At 39.8% G+C, this 16,179-nt stretch overlaps 1 protein-coding gene across 16 annotated transcripts in view; it reads right to left on the reverse strand.

Moving 5' to 3' along the window:
- CDC42BPA (CDC42 binding protein kinase alpha) overlaps positions 1-16,179 on the reverse strand; it is a 316,161-nt gene that overhangs the window by 45,851 nt on the left and 254,131 nt on the right. For 7 of the 16 annotated variants that reach the window (XM_058700191.1, XM_058700184.1, XM_058700190.1 and 4 more), the window contains 2 exons: positions 13,053-13,091; positions 1,904-1,987 (listed from right to left, as the gene is read on the reverse strand). In XM_058700191.1, the coding sequence (XP_058556174.1) occupies positions 1,904-1,987; positions 13,053-13,091 (123 nt within the window). Of the gene's footprint in view, positions 1-1,903; positions 1,988-6,103; positions 6,209-13,052; positions 13,092-16,179 lie in introns of all 16 variants that reach the window. The other 9 variants (XM_058700194.1, XM_058700186.1, XM_058700192.1 and 6 more) reach the window with 4 other exon arrangements.

The raw sequence follows: 16,179 nt of genomic DNA on the forward strand, positions 1-16,179 counted from the left end.
CAGCTGCCTTATCCCACTCCCTGTTACCAGTATGCTTTTTTTTGAAGTCTCTTTGAGAGACGTATTGTGCCTATTTATTTTAAATTCATATTTTGGCCTCAAAATTTTGCCTTATCTAGCATAGGCTATGCAGATTGTATTTCTTTTATACCAGTTATACTTCTGCGTATCTCATTAGCTTTTCGGATCCACCAACCTGTCTCTCATTCTCTGGTTTGCCCAAGGTTTACATTCTGGGGAGGGAGGTCATTGATGTTTTCCAGTTCCTAGAATTTCTTTGTAGGAGCTTGAGCTAAGCAACTAAATCTTCATGTTCTACCATAATCAATACTTCAGTCATAGTTACAATGAATAGAATGGAACAACAGGAATTCAGCTGAATTTCTCACTAAACATGTCTCTTTCTCAGTGGCTTGTCAACTTCAGTCTTAAATTCTTCCATGAGCGGCCTCAACATCTTCTTTACAGTGAGTCCTCTAAGCACTATTCCTCACAGTAACAGACTTCAAGATGTTCAATTTGGGAAAATGGAAGCAAGGAGACCACAAAAAAGAGAGCAAGCATAGAAGCAATAATCTCCCTTCATGAGAAATTTCCATTTATTGTATTACCTACATGAACTAACTATGCAGATGAGCAACGAATGCCAATCTGTGTTTTCTAGAACCCTAAACCTTCTCGAGTTATGGTTCAATTATACATTTATTTTGTTAATTGTATATCTAAGTTTAATAGTAGATATTATTTAAAAGCAAATACTTAGACGGGCGCCTGGGTGGCTCAGTGGGTTGAGCGATCGACTTCGGCTCAGGTTCTCGCGGTTCATGGGTTTGAACCCCGAGTTGGGCTCTGTGCTGACAGCTCAAAGCCTGGAGCCTGCTTCAGATTCTGTGTCTCCCTCTCTCTCTGCCCGTCCCCCACTTGCTCTCTCTCTGTCTCAAAACACGTCAACATATTTGGGGTTCCTGGGTAGCTCTGTCAGTTAAGCATCCCACTTCGGCTTAGGTCATGATCTCACGGTTCGTGAGTTCGAGCCCCACGTCAAGCTCTGTGCTGACAGCTCAGAGCCTGGAGCCTGCTTTGGATTCTGTCTCTCTCTCTACCCTGCCCCCACTCACGCTCTGTCTCTCTCAAAAATAAATAAACGTTAAAAATTTTTTTTTTTAAATGAGACTGCGTATTAAAGCATAACCCCAAAGAACTAGCAAAACACAAATCCAGCATTCTTCTGAACTCTGCAAGTCTGTAGTCTTTCTCCTTAATCAAAAATGTGTTTGTGTGCAAGCTAATGCTGTGTGTATGGTACACTCAAGTCGTCTGTTCCTCCACTACTATGGATTCCAGATTTTATATTTTAAAATGAGAATAATTAATAAAAAGTTGTTTGGGATTTTGGAAAAATTGGTTTCTCAATTATTTTATTTCCCCTTCAATTCGTTAAGTGCCCATAACTGATTTGAAAAAAATCTTTAACAGCATGAAGTAAAAGGAGAATATACTTCAAAAACAGAAATGTTTCAAAAACTCAGAAATGCTTAAATAAGAAAAGGCGTAATACTCCAACTTGTCAGCTTTTTTGCCAAATAAATAAAACCAACCAAACCGTGCACTTCAAGACAGCCCTCCCATTCTCAACTGTCATTTTTGATTTAGATTGAAATGAAAAAAAATTGAGAAAAGACGGAATAAAAAGAAAACAAGGTCTGGAACACTCGTCCTACCTTTCCAGGTGGTGATTATTTCCATTCATATACAATTTTTTTCCTTTTCTTTCCAAGCTTTTTATGTTTGTGATTGTGAGAGAACCAACAGCACAAATTACAACAAATACAAAAAGCAGAAGAAACCCATTATTAGTACTTTTTTTTCCAGAACCCATCATGCTTGTATCTAGATTGAGTACCTTAGCTGGAAAGCCAGTTGAAGCAGGACATCCCTTTTTCCTTAAGGTCGGTGTGTGAACAGGAAGAGGAGTACTGTCTACAGTCTGAATCCGGGGGCAAGAGAGGAAACAGAGATCATGAAACACTCCATCTATTTCAAACATCTCTAAAAATAAATCAAAGTAAATAAAGCCAAGCAAGACATCAATAAGGCAAATAATATCTCAATGAAGCTAAAATTCTCATAGTGTTGATAATTTAAATTTCAGCCTGCAACATCTACAAACGAAACAGTTGCTCAATTAGCAAAAAAATAATTGTCTCAAAATTTAAAAAGAAATGATTTAGAAAAGAGAATCCACAAAGAAAACAAAAACATCACAGCATGTAGTCTACATAAAAAATGAGGATATTAATTTTTGAGTTCATCTGAATATGCCCCCATTAATTCTTAAAAGTTCCTGAGTTTTTTAAAGCAGGATTTATAATCAAAATATTTAGAAGTCTTTTAACTTCTAACTTCTATATACAGAATGTATGTTACATATATGGAACACAATTCACTGGATTTGTGTTTAAGTGTGTGTGTGTGCATGTGCATGTGTGCACGTGTGTGTAGAATGAGGAAGTGAGGAAGAGAGAAAGAGCGAGAGAGAGAGAATGATTAATGGGATTTTGTGCAGAAATCAATTTCCAAAGAAGGAAGCTAGACTGTTTAATATTATTGGAATTCAGAACTTAACATGCAAATTTAAAAGTTAAAAGTCATATCTTTATTCTATAGGTATTAGTGTAAGATATTTCTTTTAATGAAAGGAACCAGTGATTTTACTGGAAAAGAGACATCACTTAATTAGCGAAGTTTAAAAAAAAAGGCACAAAGAATTACTTTAGGATGCGAAGCAAGCAGGCAAGAGGAAAAAGCTAGCGTTGAACAAAGTTACAGAATATTTTAAAACGTTAAGACAAAAATGGATGGTCTTTGTCTTTGTTACTATATAAACCGAATATTTTATATGCTTTATAACCTTAGAATGGAATTGAGTTTCTCAGAATTTTCTGCTTAATTGTGAGGTTACCTTTAAATTTAATTTACCTTTAAATAGCTTGAAAAAGTTTTCAACCCTATTTATAAATTAATGCCGAAAAAGGTAAACATGAGAACTAAAAGAGCAACACTGAATACCTATGTGAAAGTTAATAAAAAACAACAGGAAACAAAATTGACATTAGAATTTACACAGAAAATCTAAGAGAAGTTTTGAATAAAAAGGAATGAAGTAAGGGTGTTGGAGACAAGATTAACAGAGTTCACAAAGACCAGCAATGCCAAATAAAAATACTATTTGGAAAAGATCCCATTCTTCAAGGTACCTATGCCTAGGAACAAATCTAACAAGCAATCTGAAGTCAACTAATAAAGAAAAAAAATGAAACTTTATTGAAGGATATAAAAGAATATCTAAATGATATGTATATATCATGTTCACAGACGGAAAGACCCAACCACAAAGATGTCAATTCTCCTCAGATGAATCTATAAATTCAACGCAATTAATCAAAAGCCCCATATGGAATCTGACAAGCTGATCACAAAAGTCATATGTAAAACTAAAGGGTGAAAAAAAGAAAATGAAAAAGAATAAGGTGGGTGGGAGTGGTCGATCACACCAGGTGAATTACTTCAGGCTTACAGTAATCAAGATAATGTGATGCTGGTGCAGGAACAGACCAAAAAACAAAACAAACAAACAAAAAACCCCAAAAAACAAAAAACAAAACCAGAAGAAGAGAATAAAGAACCCCCAAACAGATCCATTTATATAAAGCAGAAAGAGTTTTACAAATCAATGAGGGAAATATAAGAGAATTAGTTGTTCATATGAGAAAAACAGATTTATTTATTTAAAGTTTATTTTGAGAAAGACAGACAGAGAGAGAGAGAGAGAGAGAGAGAGAGAGAGAGAAGGAACAAGAGGGGGAGGGGCAGACAGGGAAGGAGAGAGAATCTCAAGCAGGCTCCGTGCTGTCAGTGCAGAACCAGATGCAGGGCTCGATCTCACAAACTGTGAGATCATGATCTGAGCCAAAATGAAGAGTAGGATACTTAACTGACTGAGCCACCCAGGCACCCCTGAGAAAAATGGATTTAGAACCCCATTTCACATAATTTGTAACAACCAATTTCAGCTTAAGGTCTTAAACATGTAAAATAAAAAAATTTAAACTTTCAGGAAAAATATGGAAGAAAACTTTTATAAATGCTGCATAGGGCAGAACTGCTTTAGAAATGCATGAAAAAAACAGGAGTCATAGAGGAGATGATTGATGTATATATATAAGACTACTTTAAAATAAACACTGTTGCAAGACAAAAAGATACCAAATAAAATTTTAAAATAAGCTACAGATGGGAAGAAAGTATTTGCAGTGCATATAAGCCAGCTAAGGATTAGTATCCAGATTATATAAAGAACAGTTACAAAACAAAAGAAACAATTCAATGGAAAAACAGACAAAAGACATACAGGCAAATCACCAGTGGTCAATAAACATACAAAAGGATGCTGAGTTAACACTAAGATCAGAGAAATGCAAATTAAAAATCCCACTCCATACCCATCAAATTGGCAAAAGTTAACGTGTACCAAGGGTTGGTGAAGATGTGGGAAAATGGGGAACTCTCACACATTGCTGGTGGGAGTGAAAATTGGTTCAACCACTGTGGAAAATAATTTGGCAAAATCTAGTTAAAGTTGAGAATGCACATACCATACAATCCAATAATTCAACTCCCAGGTACATAGCTAATCACACTCTGCACACACAAAAGCAGACAGCTATTAGAATGTTCACTTTAGCACTGATTATGACAACAAAAATTGGAAACAGATATCCAATAATATGACATCATTAAATATCCCAAATTTCCAACAACAGGAGGATGCATACATGGTTGTGGTATATTCATACAACGAAATATGACGTAACAGTTGTAACGAGTGGACTAAATGGACACGTATCTGCAGGAGGAAAGTTCAAAAGCATCACGTTGAATGAAAGCGGTTACAGGAAGATACAGATAACCTGTGTGTAAAACATAAACGTAAAGCAAATGTTATCAGGTATGGTTGCTGTCTACAGATGAAGTAAAACGTAAAACTGAAGACGAGAAAGTACATCAATGGCAGGGTCTTTAACGCGTCTGAGGAAGGAGGAAGGGGAACGGTACAGGGAAGGGTGTTTCAACTTTCTCTGAAAACAAATTGGCAAAGAGCAGGGCAAAAATGTCCACATCTGCTACATCTGCGGATGGTGGCCACACGGGCGTTTGCTATTCTCTCTACGCTCCAAAGATTTCAACAGTCAAAACGTATAAACTCAAAACAACGATTAAGACAAAGCAGAGCGTCATCAACTTAAGCGGTCTGCGGTCGTCGCTCGCAGGATTGGAAAAGACCCAATTAGACTCGAACCACGGATCCCTTCATTTCAGACAGCTTTCCCAGGTGGGCCATCTGCTCCTGGCTCCAGAGACGACACGGGAAACAAAGGGGCGGCGGCAGCACTGTGCGCAGAGCGGACGACCTGAGCCGCACCCACTGAGGCACAACGCCCTTCCGACTCGTTGAGACAATGACCTCTGCTGAGAAAAGTGGCCAGCCGGCTGTTTGAAAGCATTCACGTGAGGTGCAGAACAACACTGGTGTGGTGGTCGTGGTGGTTTGGTGCTACCGCAAGGCAGGGGACGGCCGAATGCCTACTGCTGATGGGCAGTTAGAGTAAACTGTTCAGCGGCCAGCAATGGCAATTTTAATTTTAAGCTCTACTTTGCGGCAGTTACACATATCTTTTTAGATCAGAAGAGTTAAAATCTGAGAATGGCACCTGACACAGCTGCGTGCCTCCAAGGTTTGTATCTGATAATTCCGAGATTTAGAGAGCCCCGCCCTCTGCTCCACAGTCCTCTACTTCAGATACAGACTACCTTTCTAATGAAATAAATGTTTGTCTGTTTTAGGTTGAACTTGGGGGGGACAATTTTCTGCTTTTGTTTTACGGTCCTATTTACATTATAATAATAATGCAATGCTCTCCAGTAGACCGTGACTTATTACAGAATACATTTGAGTCAAACAAGAGTCAGCTTTCACTTGTTTCTCGATTCCCTCTTTCTGACAAGTGACAAGCTGGAGAGCGGGGCTACCCCGGGGAGGCACCTTAGCTGGCTCAGCTTCGCAAGAAGTGGGAGGACATGTGGACCTTGACTGGATGCAAACCCGGACGCTCGGATTCCGCACACACGTGTTCTCAACGGGATCAGTCTAGGAGAAGTCAGGAACGACAAAAACCCAAGATATCACTTTCAAACAGCGTGCAGCTCTTAGCGAATTTCTGTAAGGCACAATCACGGTACCATTTGTTGCGAAGAGAGGAAAACACATTTCAGCCTGAACGTTCACCTCCGGGAAGTGCCATTCCACAAAAGCAGGACCGCTCGCTTTACCATAAACAGAGGGAAAGATGACCACAGGTACCTCCATGCTGCAGTCCTCACTGCCGACCTCTCACTCTGCGTGCCGATCTCTACTCTACGTTCTTGCAGTCCACGTGAAACGTTCGTGATTCACAAAATAAATCTCCCACAAGTGCAGAGGACTTCACAGAGGTATGTCCTGCAGGTTCGAGATAATTCTGTCCTTTGTAAGAACGAGATCCGGGCCACTACCAGGCATCACTTGCAGGCAGAAGAAACGGACTTATCAGCTTTGTGTCTGTCACTGCAGGCGATTCCGCCCTCTTATTCTGCGGCAGAACTGCCAGCACTCACACTCAGCTGCACCCTTTTAACTGAATGTTTTTAGAGACTCCAAAGACGTTGGGTTAAAACTGAGCATTAAAGACTGAGCATACTGATCAATGACTGGTTCTGTCTGGCAATTTTAAAAATGACCAGGATCGTGTGTTTAAAGTGAAAAGGCGAGGAAAGCAATTTGGAAAAGAGGTTAGGGGAATTTGTCTCAAATGTGCTGTACAGCAAGGACAATGCTTAGATCAGAAGTGACAAGTCAATAAAGAGAACAGTAAGCTTAAAGACTGTACATATGTACTTCACAGCTGGGAAAGCACTTCAATATTTTAAAAACTGGAGCACTCGGACTGAAGCATACCGGCCGCACCCCAGCTCGGAGCGGGCGTTGCGGTCAATTTCAGAAAGCTCGTGCAGCTTACGAAGTGGGAGACCCAGGCCTGAATCCCACCCTTGCCTTCAAATTCTGTGTTCTTTCTGTTGTACCAGGGGCACCTGCACTCAAGGCTTTAATGATCATGGAGCCTGAGTTACATTATCTTTTTCTCCTGCCAGTGAACTCTGACCAGGAAGAGGGGAGTAAAGAAAGAAGAAAATGACAGTCTTGGACGATTTCTGCCCAGTTCACAAATTTGCTCAGGGACAGGCATGGGGAAGGTGTTCCATTCAAATCATTTATCTGGAGTATAAACCTGGGCTGGAAATAAGGCAGAAAGGTCCCACTTTCTGAAAATCTCCTCCTGCTAGTTTCCGTAAGATTATGTAATGGCAAGCTGAGTAAGAGTCCGTGGGGGAAAGGGTTCAACGAACACGGACCAGATACACAAACAGTACTGGTGTGCACAGCCCGATGTGGGGCTCGAACTCACGAAACCGTGAGATCATGACTTGAGCTGAAGCCAAGAGTCGGACACTTAACCGACCGAGCCCTCCAGGTGCCCCTGTCATAAAGTTCCAAAGAAATGTCTGAGTAGGGGCTTTGCTAAGTATGAAGAACTGAGTCATCTTAAGAAAGCGGAAGCTTCTGGCTGGTCACACAAAAGCGTGACTGGAAGACCGGAGCCGAGGCCCCGTACGAAGGACAAAGCTGCCGATGAACGGGGCTGACCAGCTAACACAGTGGCTTCCTACCTGGGAGGGCAGTGGCTTTAAGCCGGTGCCAGTGCGAGGAGGGCGGGAGCCGGCTTTCAGGGGTCCCGGCGGCAGGGGGAGCAGGCCTGACGGCTGCGGCCAGGGGCTGGGCAGGCGGCTTTGTTACTTACACTTTCCTGCCCCGGGATCAGGGAGGCGTACGTCGCAGAAGTCATCACGCCTAAAAACCCATCCCCCTGCCTCCGCCCACAGTTGGTCACTGAACATTTACCATCATGTTTCATGACCCTGTGAAAATGTGACACTGACGGTGTGATACTGAACAAAGGGAAAATGACGCCTTCGGGGTTTCATCCGTGATGACAGAAATTAGTGACTCTGATGGGAACTCTTGAGGCTTCAAATACATACCTCTTGGCCCCTCTTTAGAATCACTGTCACTTATAAAAAGTCTTTTTCTCCTCACAGTTTTTACTCATAAGTAAAAAAGAAAACCACAGGAATGAGGACAGATTTTAAAATGATTTTCTTAGCTGCAGGCGGTAAAAACTGGTTATTCAAAAGAGGAAACGTTTAGACTTAAAACCTAACCCAATACCAATTCTAATAACATAGAATAATGAAAATTACCATACTTTTTGGAACTATATGCTCTTAAAATAAAACTAAATTCCAGAGATTAAACAAAATCAAGGTAGTTCTTATTTTAAAAAATTTAAAATAAGTAAACATATTTGAGTAATATTTTGAGATGGCATTGAGTATATTTATAAAAGTTGAGCTATACCATTTACGATGATACTCTTACTTTTTAGAACACGTGAATGTATAAGTGAAGCTTAAAAATTACCACTTTATTTTTCAAAAGTGTGTTTCTTAGGAAAGACAAGGAACAAAGTTTGGTACACAAGAATAAACTCGTGGCAATAATGTTTTGGATATTAAACTAAGAAAAAATTTTCCCAGATCTTCTAAAAGGTGTTGGAAGCAAATACCTGTTAGATTAACAGATTTAAATATTTCATTTCCTTTCTGCATTACTGCCAATGTAAACAGTATCTCAAAAGAGGTTTAACAGTAAGAATAAGAAAAACGTAATACCACTTATATATTTTCTACATCAAAGTGTTCATTAACACCAACAGGACTGGTTTCTCAAGATGCTAATTTTATCTGTAACTACAAGCTTACCAACACACTTATAGTTAATGATTCTACCCACTAAAAAGCAATCGATTTTATTAAACCTTCAGAATACTCAATAGCTAGAAGGCAGACTTTGCAGACAGCCTAAAATTAATTTGATAATTAACTGGCAATGATTCACATAGAACGTGGAGGCAAAGCAACTGATTGACAGCACATCAACTGTGCTTATCTTCTGGGCCATTATCATGGTTATAACACAATCATTAGTAATATACTTAAATCGTGGAAGTTAAACTCTCTGTGTTTTGAAAAACTGGATAGCATTCAATGTAAGCAATGACTTGAATTCATAATTCAGGAAAAGCTGATAAGTATGATACACACCAATAGCAGAGATATCATAATTCATTAATCGGGTAAATGGTTGTAGAAGGAATGATAAAAAGGAGAAAATAACAAAAAACAATAAATAGCTAATATATATTGGACAGCACCTTCTGATATTATCTGGAGAAAGATCTTGGAAACAAATCTTAATAGTATAAGCCATTCGCTCAATATTTCTAAGCTGCAATCTACTGTGAAAACATGAGGGATGTCTTTACATAAATGTGATTTTTTTCCTATTGTTTTGGTTACCTAATTCTCTTTTCTAAGTAAACACACTTCCAGGAGTTATTCTGAGGAGCAGGCAATAGAAACATCTACTATATCCAATGTAATTTTTACCTATTGCTTTACCGTTTGGGGAAAAAAAGGAAAACGGAATGAGTTATCAGAGGTATCATCCACGATACATAACACTGCCATGTAAAAAGTCCATAATGTTTCCTGAATCTGTTAGGATTTCCCTCCTGAATGATCAACAAAATGTATTGTTAGAGCAGTGCAGTCAAACAGAAAAGTTTTTTCCTCTCCTAGGATCAGATCTGATTTTTTAGGTGAAGTCTTCAAGTTACGCAGTATGGTTTTCTGATAAATAATAAAAACCACTAAAACGACTCATCTTGACTATTTATCAATGGGCCTTTTCTACTCCAAAATAATTACAGATTTGAACAGATATAAAAAGCAAAACATTCCCATAAGAAACCTGGTTTTAAAGTAAAAGATACCAAGGTTTGATATGGATTTGATCTAGATTAAAAAAAAAAAAAGCTTACATCTAACATTTTGTTTTGCATTAGTAAATATAAAACTCTAAGAAAATTAAAACTCTAAGAAAAAACCCCCATTATCATCATCCTTTAAGCTAGAAGTATTTTGGAAACAAAGTGGCAAGTAAGCCAATTTTTTTGTATTCAGAAACACTTTATAACCTCAAACTTTCAACAATGTAATTATTTCTGTTAATTGAACTTATGATAAAAACAGTATTATGGAAATACTAGATCATTTGGGAAATAGCAAATATAATATTTTATCATCCTAAAGCAAATAATAAATTACTCAAGGTTATGACAAGTAAGTGCAATCTTACTAATTACAAACAATGTAACTTGGTACTCAATGAAAATTTCTCATTATTTTCCATATATTGATTTGAAGATCTACTCTGGAGACTTTACAAATGTTTTCAGAAAACAGAAAGTTCAGCTACATGTTATTTAAAATCTCTGTTCTAAACTCGGAAGGAATACTCTAAAATTCAGTGCTTCTATTAATGAAAACACTGTGGACCTTTCCATTAACCACTTACATTCAGGCATTAACAATAGTATTCATAACCAATCTTTCTTATACTACGCTTAATTGAATAGCACCATTTATAAAGAATGGGACGGGGCGCCTGGGTGGCGCAGTCGGTTAAGCGTCCGACTTCAGCCAGGTCACGATCTCGCGGTCCGTGAGTTCGAGCCCCGCATCAGGCTCTGGGCCGATGGCTCGGAGCCTGGAGCCTGTTTCCGATTCTGTGTCTCCCTCTCTCTCTGCCCCTCCCCCGTTCATGCTCTGTCTCTCTCTGTCCCAAAAAAAAAAAAAAAAAAAAAAAAACGTTGAAAAAAAAAGAATGGGACTTTCCAGCACACTGGACATAAAAGTCCAGTAAACCTTAAATTGTAATACCTCACTTATATGACATTTAACAGTCACTTAAAGAATTTTAAATTTATAAAAGTACTATGTATTGCTTGTCTAAAAACACAGGCTATAACAAAATTGTACATCACTGTTAGATTCAAGGTCACTGTTAGGAATGGTAACGAGCTGTGTCCCTTCTGCAATGCGCCGCTGTTTCCCAGGGCCACTGGGCCCCTCACTGTACTGCCATGATGCTTCTATGGATCTGCTGAGTAGCTGGGTAATTCTTCACTCAGCTCCCTCCAAGACATCAGCAGTTTTCAGAGAGGTTTTCTTTTTTGTTTTTTTTTTGTTTTTTTTTTTTTAAATTTGCCAGATACATAACCAAGGAAAAACTGCAGAAATCCTGGGAAGCAGATTACCAAGCCTATCACATCTGCATTTAAAAAATCATACAGAAACAGTCAGTGGGCTCTAGTCAGTGCGGCTTATTCACATCCTGTAAGATGAAGACAGAGACTGAACAGGAGGAACCTTGTAACGGCCATTTCCCTCAGAAGTTTCTCCCTATTCTAAGACTCACAGAAGTGTTCTGGGTCAGGGCCCCTAGAAGTCTGCAAGGCAAGTGAGATACAATCTATATTTAACCAGCGAATAAAATCTCTCTGAACTGTAACCATGTTAAAGAAAAACCAGTTAAAAATTTAGTCAAGTCACAGGCTGATGATTTGAACCTAATATCGTTGGGCACACAATATTGTGGTCTTCCTTTCTAGAGGTTATACGATATACTTAACACATATTCAAAGATTGATCTGATAAATCCAAGCACCCAACGGTTTTAACCCTATAAATGTCAGGATAATAAAAAAAAAAATCGGTTGAACCAGCAATCTCTTCGAAGACTTCACTGATCACTGGAGTACTAGTTGAAGTCATACTGGCCGCCTCACTGGTATCCGAACTGCTTATTCACTATTAAGCAGTAGTTTGGAAACATGTGCTCTAGGAGGGTTAATTGAGCCACCCTACTATTTCCCGCGTTCTCCATAAACCAGAGAATTCCATGATCTAGCTCTTTCCAAGTCCAAGAATTCTCAAGAATTTTGGATTTAAGGTGCTGACCAATACCAACGATTATGAAGCCGATGACAGGTTTCAAAACTTCCACCTATGACAGGCATTCCTTTTTAATGTTACTATTTTACATCGCATATGAAAAACAGAGCAAACATCAGCCAGCCCACTGCTTTTCAACTACGGAGTGTGTGTGTTGTGCATAATGACACTGGGGTGGATGCTGATTTAGGGAAATTGAGACCTTTCTACGAATACATCCCCCACTCTGGGCATGTCAGAATCGTGCTGGATAGAGGTAGTGCCCTAGCCCATTTAATCCTGACAAACCCTGACCTAGCCTTAGTACAGGATGATGCTGACAGTTGGTTACCAATACATATATCAAGAATGTCACGATATTTTTAAAAATCTTGGAGCTACCTTAGAATATAAACAATTAACTACCAACATTAAGGCTTCAAATCTATAAATGTATTTAGGGACATTCCTTTGAACTACATTAAAAAAAATCTATCAAAGATTTCTGCTGAACGGATTTACGTCAAACTATAGCCAATAAGATCTATAACTTGCCCCAAATTCGTTTGACTTTTGCATAATATGAATTGTCAAGCTTTTTTCTACATAACTAAAATCTCTAGGAAATCTCCACATATCTGCTCATATCAGATTCTTATTGAGAAACTCATTTACTCTGCAGGGGACTGATTAGGACAGCAAACTTTAGAATCACTTACTTTCCTACTAAACATGAAAAAGATACCTTATAATTTGAGTCGTTTGGTTGCCGAAATGTAGACGAACATTCCTAAAGCTTTACGGCCCAAGCCAAAGAAAGAAAAGGAAAAGAAAGAAAAGGAAAATACGGAAAGGCAAGAGCGAGAGCAGCAGCACAAAGCATGCAGCGGAGGTAAGAGCACATCACGGGGACGTGAGCGTGTTCTGCAACCACAGGCAAAAAGGGTGAGAGACAGGGAGGAGGGCGTGGGGTGGGGACACACGGTGCAGTGGTTTCTTACACGTCTGCCTTTGCTAGCTGGAGTGCAGGACGGAGAGCGCTTCAACAAAGAAAGGAGAATACTACACGTTACAAATACACACGACTCTCGATGGCTCCCGCCGTATTAACAGACAAAGTCTATCAACATACACAGAGAGACACATTTTCTGATAGGTTCAAAGTACATTTGTTTTCAGGAAAAACTGCAGGATAGGACAGCGGAGAAACGGCTGCTCGGACTCGGGCTAAGGTGACAATAACGCTTTCGCCGGACCCCGCGCAGTGACCCACGCAATGGTGCTCCAGCGAGCGAGGGACAATCTCCTTCCTGTGGAGGTTTGGAAGTAGCAACTGGAAACAGGAGAACGAAAAGGAGCCAAATAATTCTGACTGAGCGCCAGTTAGCACTTAATAAAATATTTCACGGGCCGGTCTTTTCCCTACCAAACTCTTACTGTTTTCAAAGATGATTCTTTCCAATGGTAAGAGCTAAATCAGACCTTTGGAATCACTGACCGTGAATGAAAATAAAAACAGTTACTTCAACGATACCACCCGCCTTGACTGGATATTAGGCTTAAGTCAAAAGGGACTGTCACCTTTCTGACATTGAAGATTCAGTGATTAGGGAAAAACAGCAAGAACAATAAGCAGGTAGTAACCGCATCAAAACAGTCCCAAGCCTCTGGAACTTTGGGATGTGCAAAGAGCAGAGCTTCACACACATAAACCATCTCTACCTCTGGCAACTCCCTATATTCAACCGAACCTAACATTTCCTGAGGTTTTGCAACGGGTCAGGTATTTACAAGGTGGGGAAGACCCCAGGCCCCCAACAGTGGGCCTCACGTGGTAGCTGAGGTTTGCTGCACAGTTTTGTGGGAGGCCGGAGGCGGGGCGTACAGGATTTGCATGGGGGCCTAGAGGAGGGAGTTTACAAACGGAGTCTATGGGAGCCACAGAAGATTCCAGAGAAAACTTGGAAGGGTAAGAAGATCATTCCGGATTACCGGTATTATCTGTACAACTCTGGCAGATCGCTAAACAGGAACTATTATTTCTTACTAGGAAATGGGAAGGGGGCTGACTTGAACACCGTGTCCTGAAGAGTTAACGGTGAACCGGGATTAGAAGTCCTGCAGATTCCTAAGCAATTTGTGTTTCTTCGTCCAGTGTGTAACTAGCACACCTTCCTCTTGGACTCCGTGGACCATACTCATCTATCCGTGGGGACCCCACTCAGGCACTGGTTCCTTCAGAAAGCCTTTCTGCAGCCGCCTGGCTCAGTCAGGTATCTCTCCTTTATACTCCTATGATATACAGTCCATATCTTTTATTAGTGTGATTTTCCCAATCGTGTTATAATTATTGATTTACACATGTGGTTTTTCCATCAGACTCGGATTCTTCAGGGCAAGAAACGTTGTAACATGCTTATCGTAATAAAGCCTATCAATTTAAAAATCCTTAATAAGTACTGAATGAATCCTTCTGAAATGCTGCAATACTTAACTGAAATATTTCTTACGGCACCTGTCACTTTCGACATGGCGCAGCACGTAACCATGGATTTATTTTTTCTAACAAGATAAGCATTTCGCGGCCTAAGTCTCTATCTGTTACGTCTTAGGAGCTACCACCGTGCAAGGATTAACACAGAGAATCCTTGACTTTCTGGCTATCTTTCTACACTTCTAGAGCAGAGTTGGGAGTGTGCCGAATCCATGAAAAAATGCACGACTAGTTCAAAGTACACACATTGCCACCATACTAAAAACAAGTCAAAACGTCTCTCAAAACCATCTCTGCGTATGAAGGACAACACCTGGTCTCAGCTGGCACTGTATAAAGCTAATAATGATACTAAATCATAGTGATAATGTTCTTCCCAAAGTGTCTACCTAGAAACCAGACAGCTGTTTTTCTGTTTTCAACAAGAAGGGGAAATTAGGCCGCTTCCTGATGATACAATTACAGGAACACACACTACGCTCTCTCTTCTACACACTGACACACAACCACGGTTTTGTACAAACAGTGGAACTGGTCTCACAGCCCGGGAGAAGCCAGTACGTTGCCTTCATCTGTAATCATATACCCTTTAAAACTATGCCTTTTCTACCTAGGTCTCTCGGTCGCCACCGTAATGCTCAGGCTGATCGCAGAAGGAGGCACACAAGCAGAAACCAAAAGAAGTACTTTATCTTATAGACATGGATTTGGCAAATAGCTTCTAAGGTTCAGTTAATGAATTCCAAAGGTCTTCTTAAACAGGAGAGTGAAGAGTGAAAGTCTGGGTGGTCATGGGTGTTTCCCTCTAGACGGCCTCAATGTATGAGAATATAATACAGATCTTGTATATATAATTAAGATAGAATCCTGCCTAAATGAGAGAAGGGCTGCATATGACAATCTCCTGAAACGTGAGTTTCAAGTTGGGTTGTATTTAACATGTAGATGGGAGTTTTGTTAAAAAAAAAAAAAAAAAAAAAAAAAAAAAAAAGAATTGAAGGAGGAAATACCAGAAATGCCATAATTTCTCAGCAGGATCTACACCTAGTGTGGGTCGTAGGATGAAAAGATCTTTATAATGTATGTTTTAAAATTCTGTCTTCCACAGATTCTCATGGATGATCGACTTGCCCCAGATCCAGCTGACACAATGCTGCAAAGCCTCAGATTTCTGTGACTGGTGATGACAGAACATAAAAGAAGCCAGGGGAGAGACAAGAGATCTCTACAGGGAAGAGATGAATGAAGGAAGCTAGGAGCCGGGACTGAAATTAAATAGTTCAGGACATCGTAGCAAGTTTTTAATATGAGGCCAAAACGAGGAGTAGGAGAACTAGCTTGTCAATACTCTCCGACTGCTGGCTTCTCGGAATTGGCCAGGATACAAGAAAACAGGGTTTGTGAGGATCAGACAGTCGGACCAATGGTACTAACTCTATTCCTTTATGTCTGACCTTTAATTCCTTGGTCTACTCTTTCCTCAGCACACTAGAGTTAAGACAGCATCCAAAAAGCAAGTTGGCAAATTCTCATTTGCCAGGTAAATGGGCAATTCCCATTTTTGTGTGTGAACTTGGCCCAAATGAACAGAGTGTAGAATCATAATTTAATAAAACTCAAAACCTACCTGGCAC

Source organism: Neofelis nebulosa, chromosome 15, assembly GCF_028018385.1.
Source record: "Neofelis nebulosa isolate mNeoNeb1 chromosome 15, mNeoNeb1.pri, whole genome shotgun sequence".
NCBI lineage: Eukaryota > Metazoa > Chordata > Mammalia > Carnivora > Felidae > Neofelis > Neofelis nebulosa.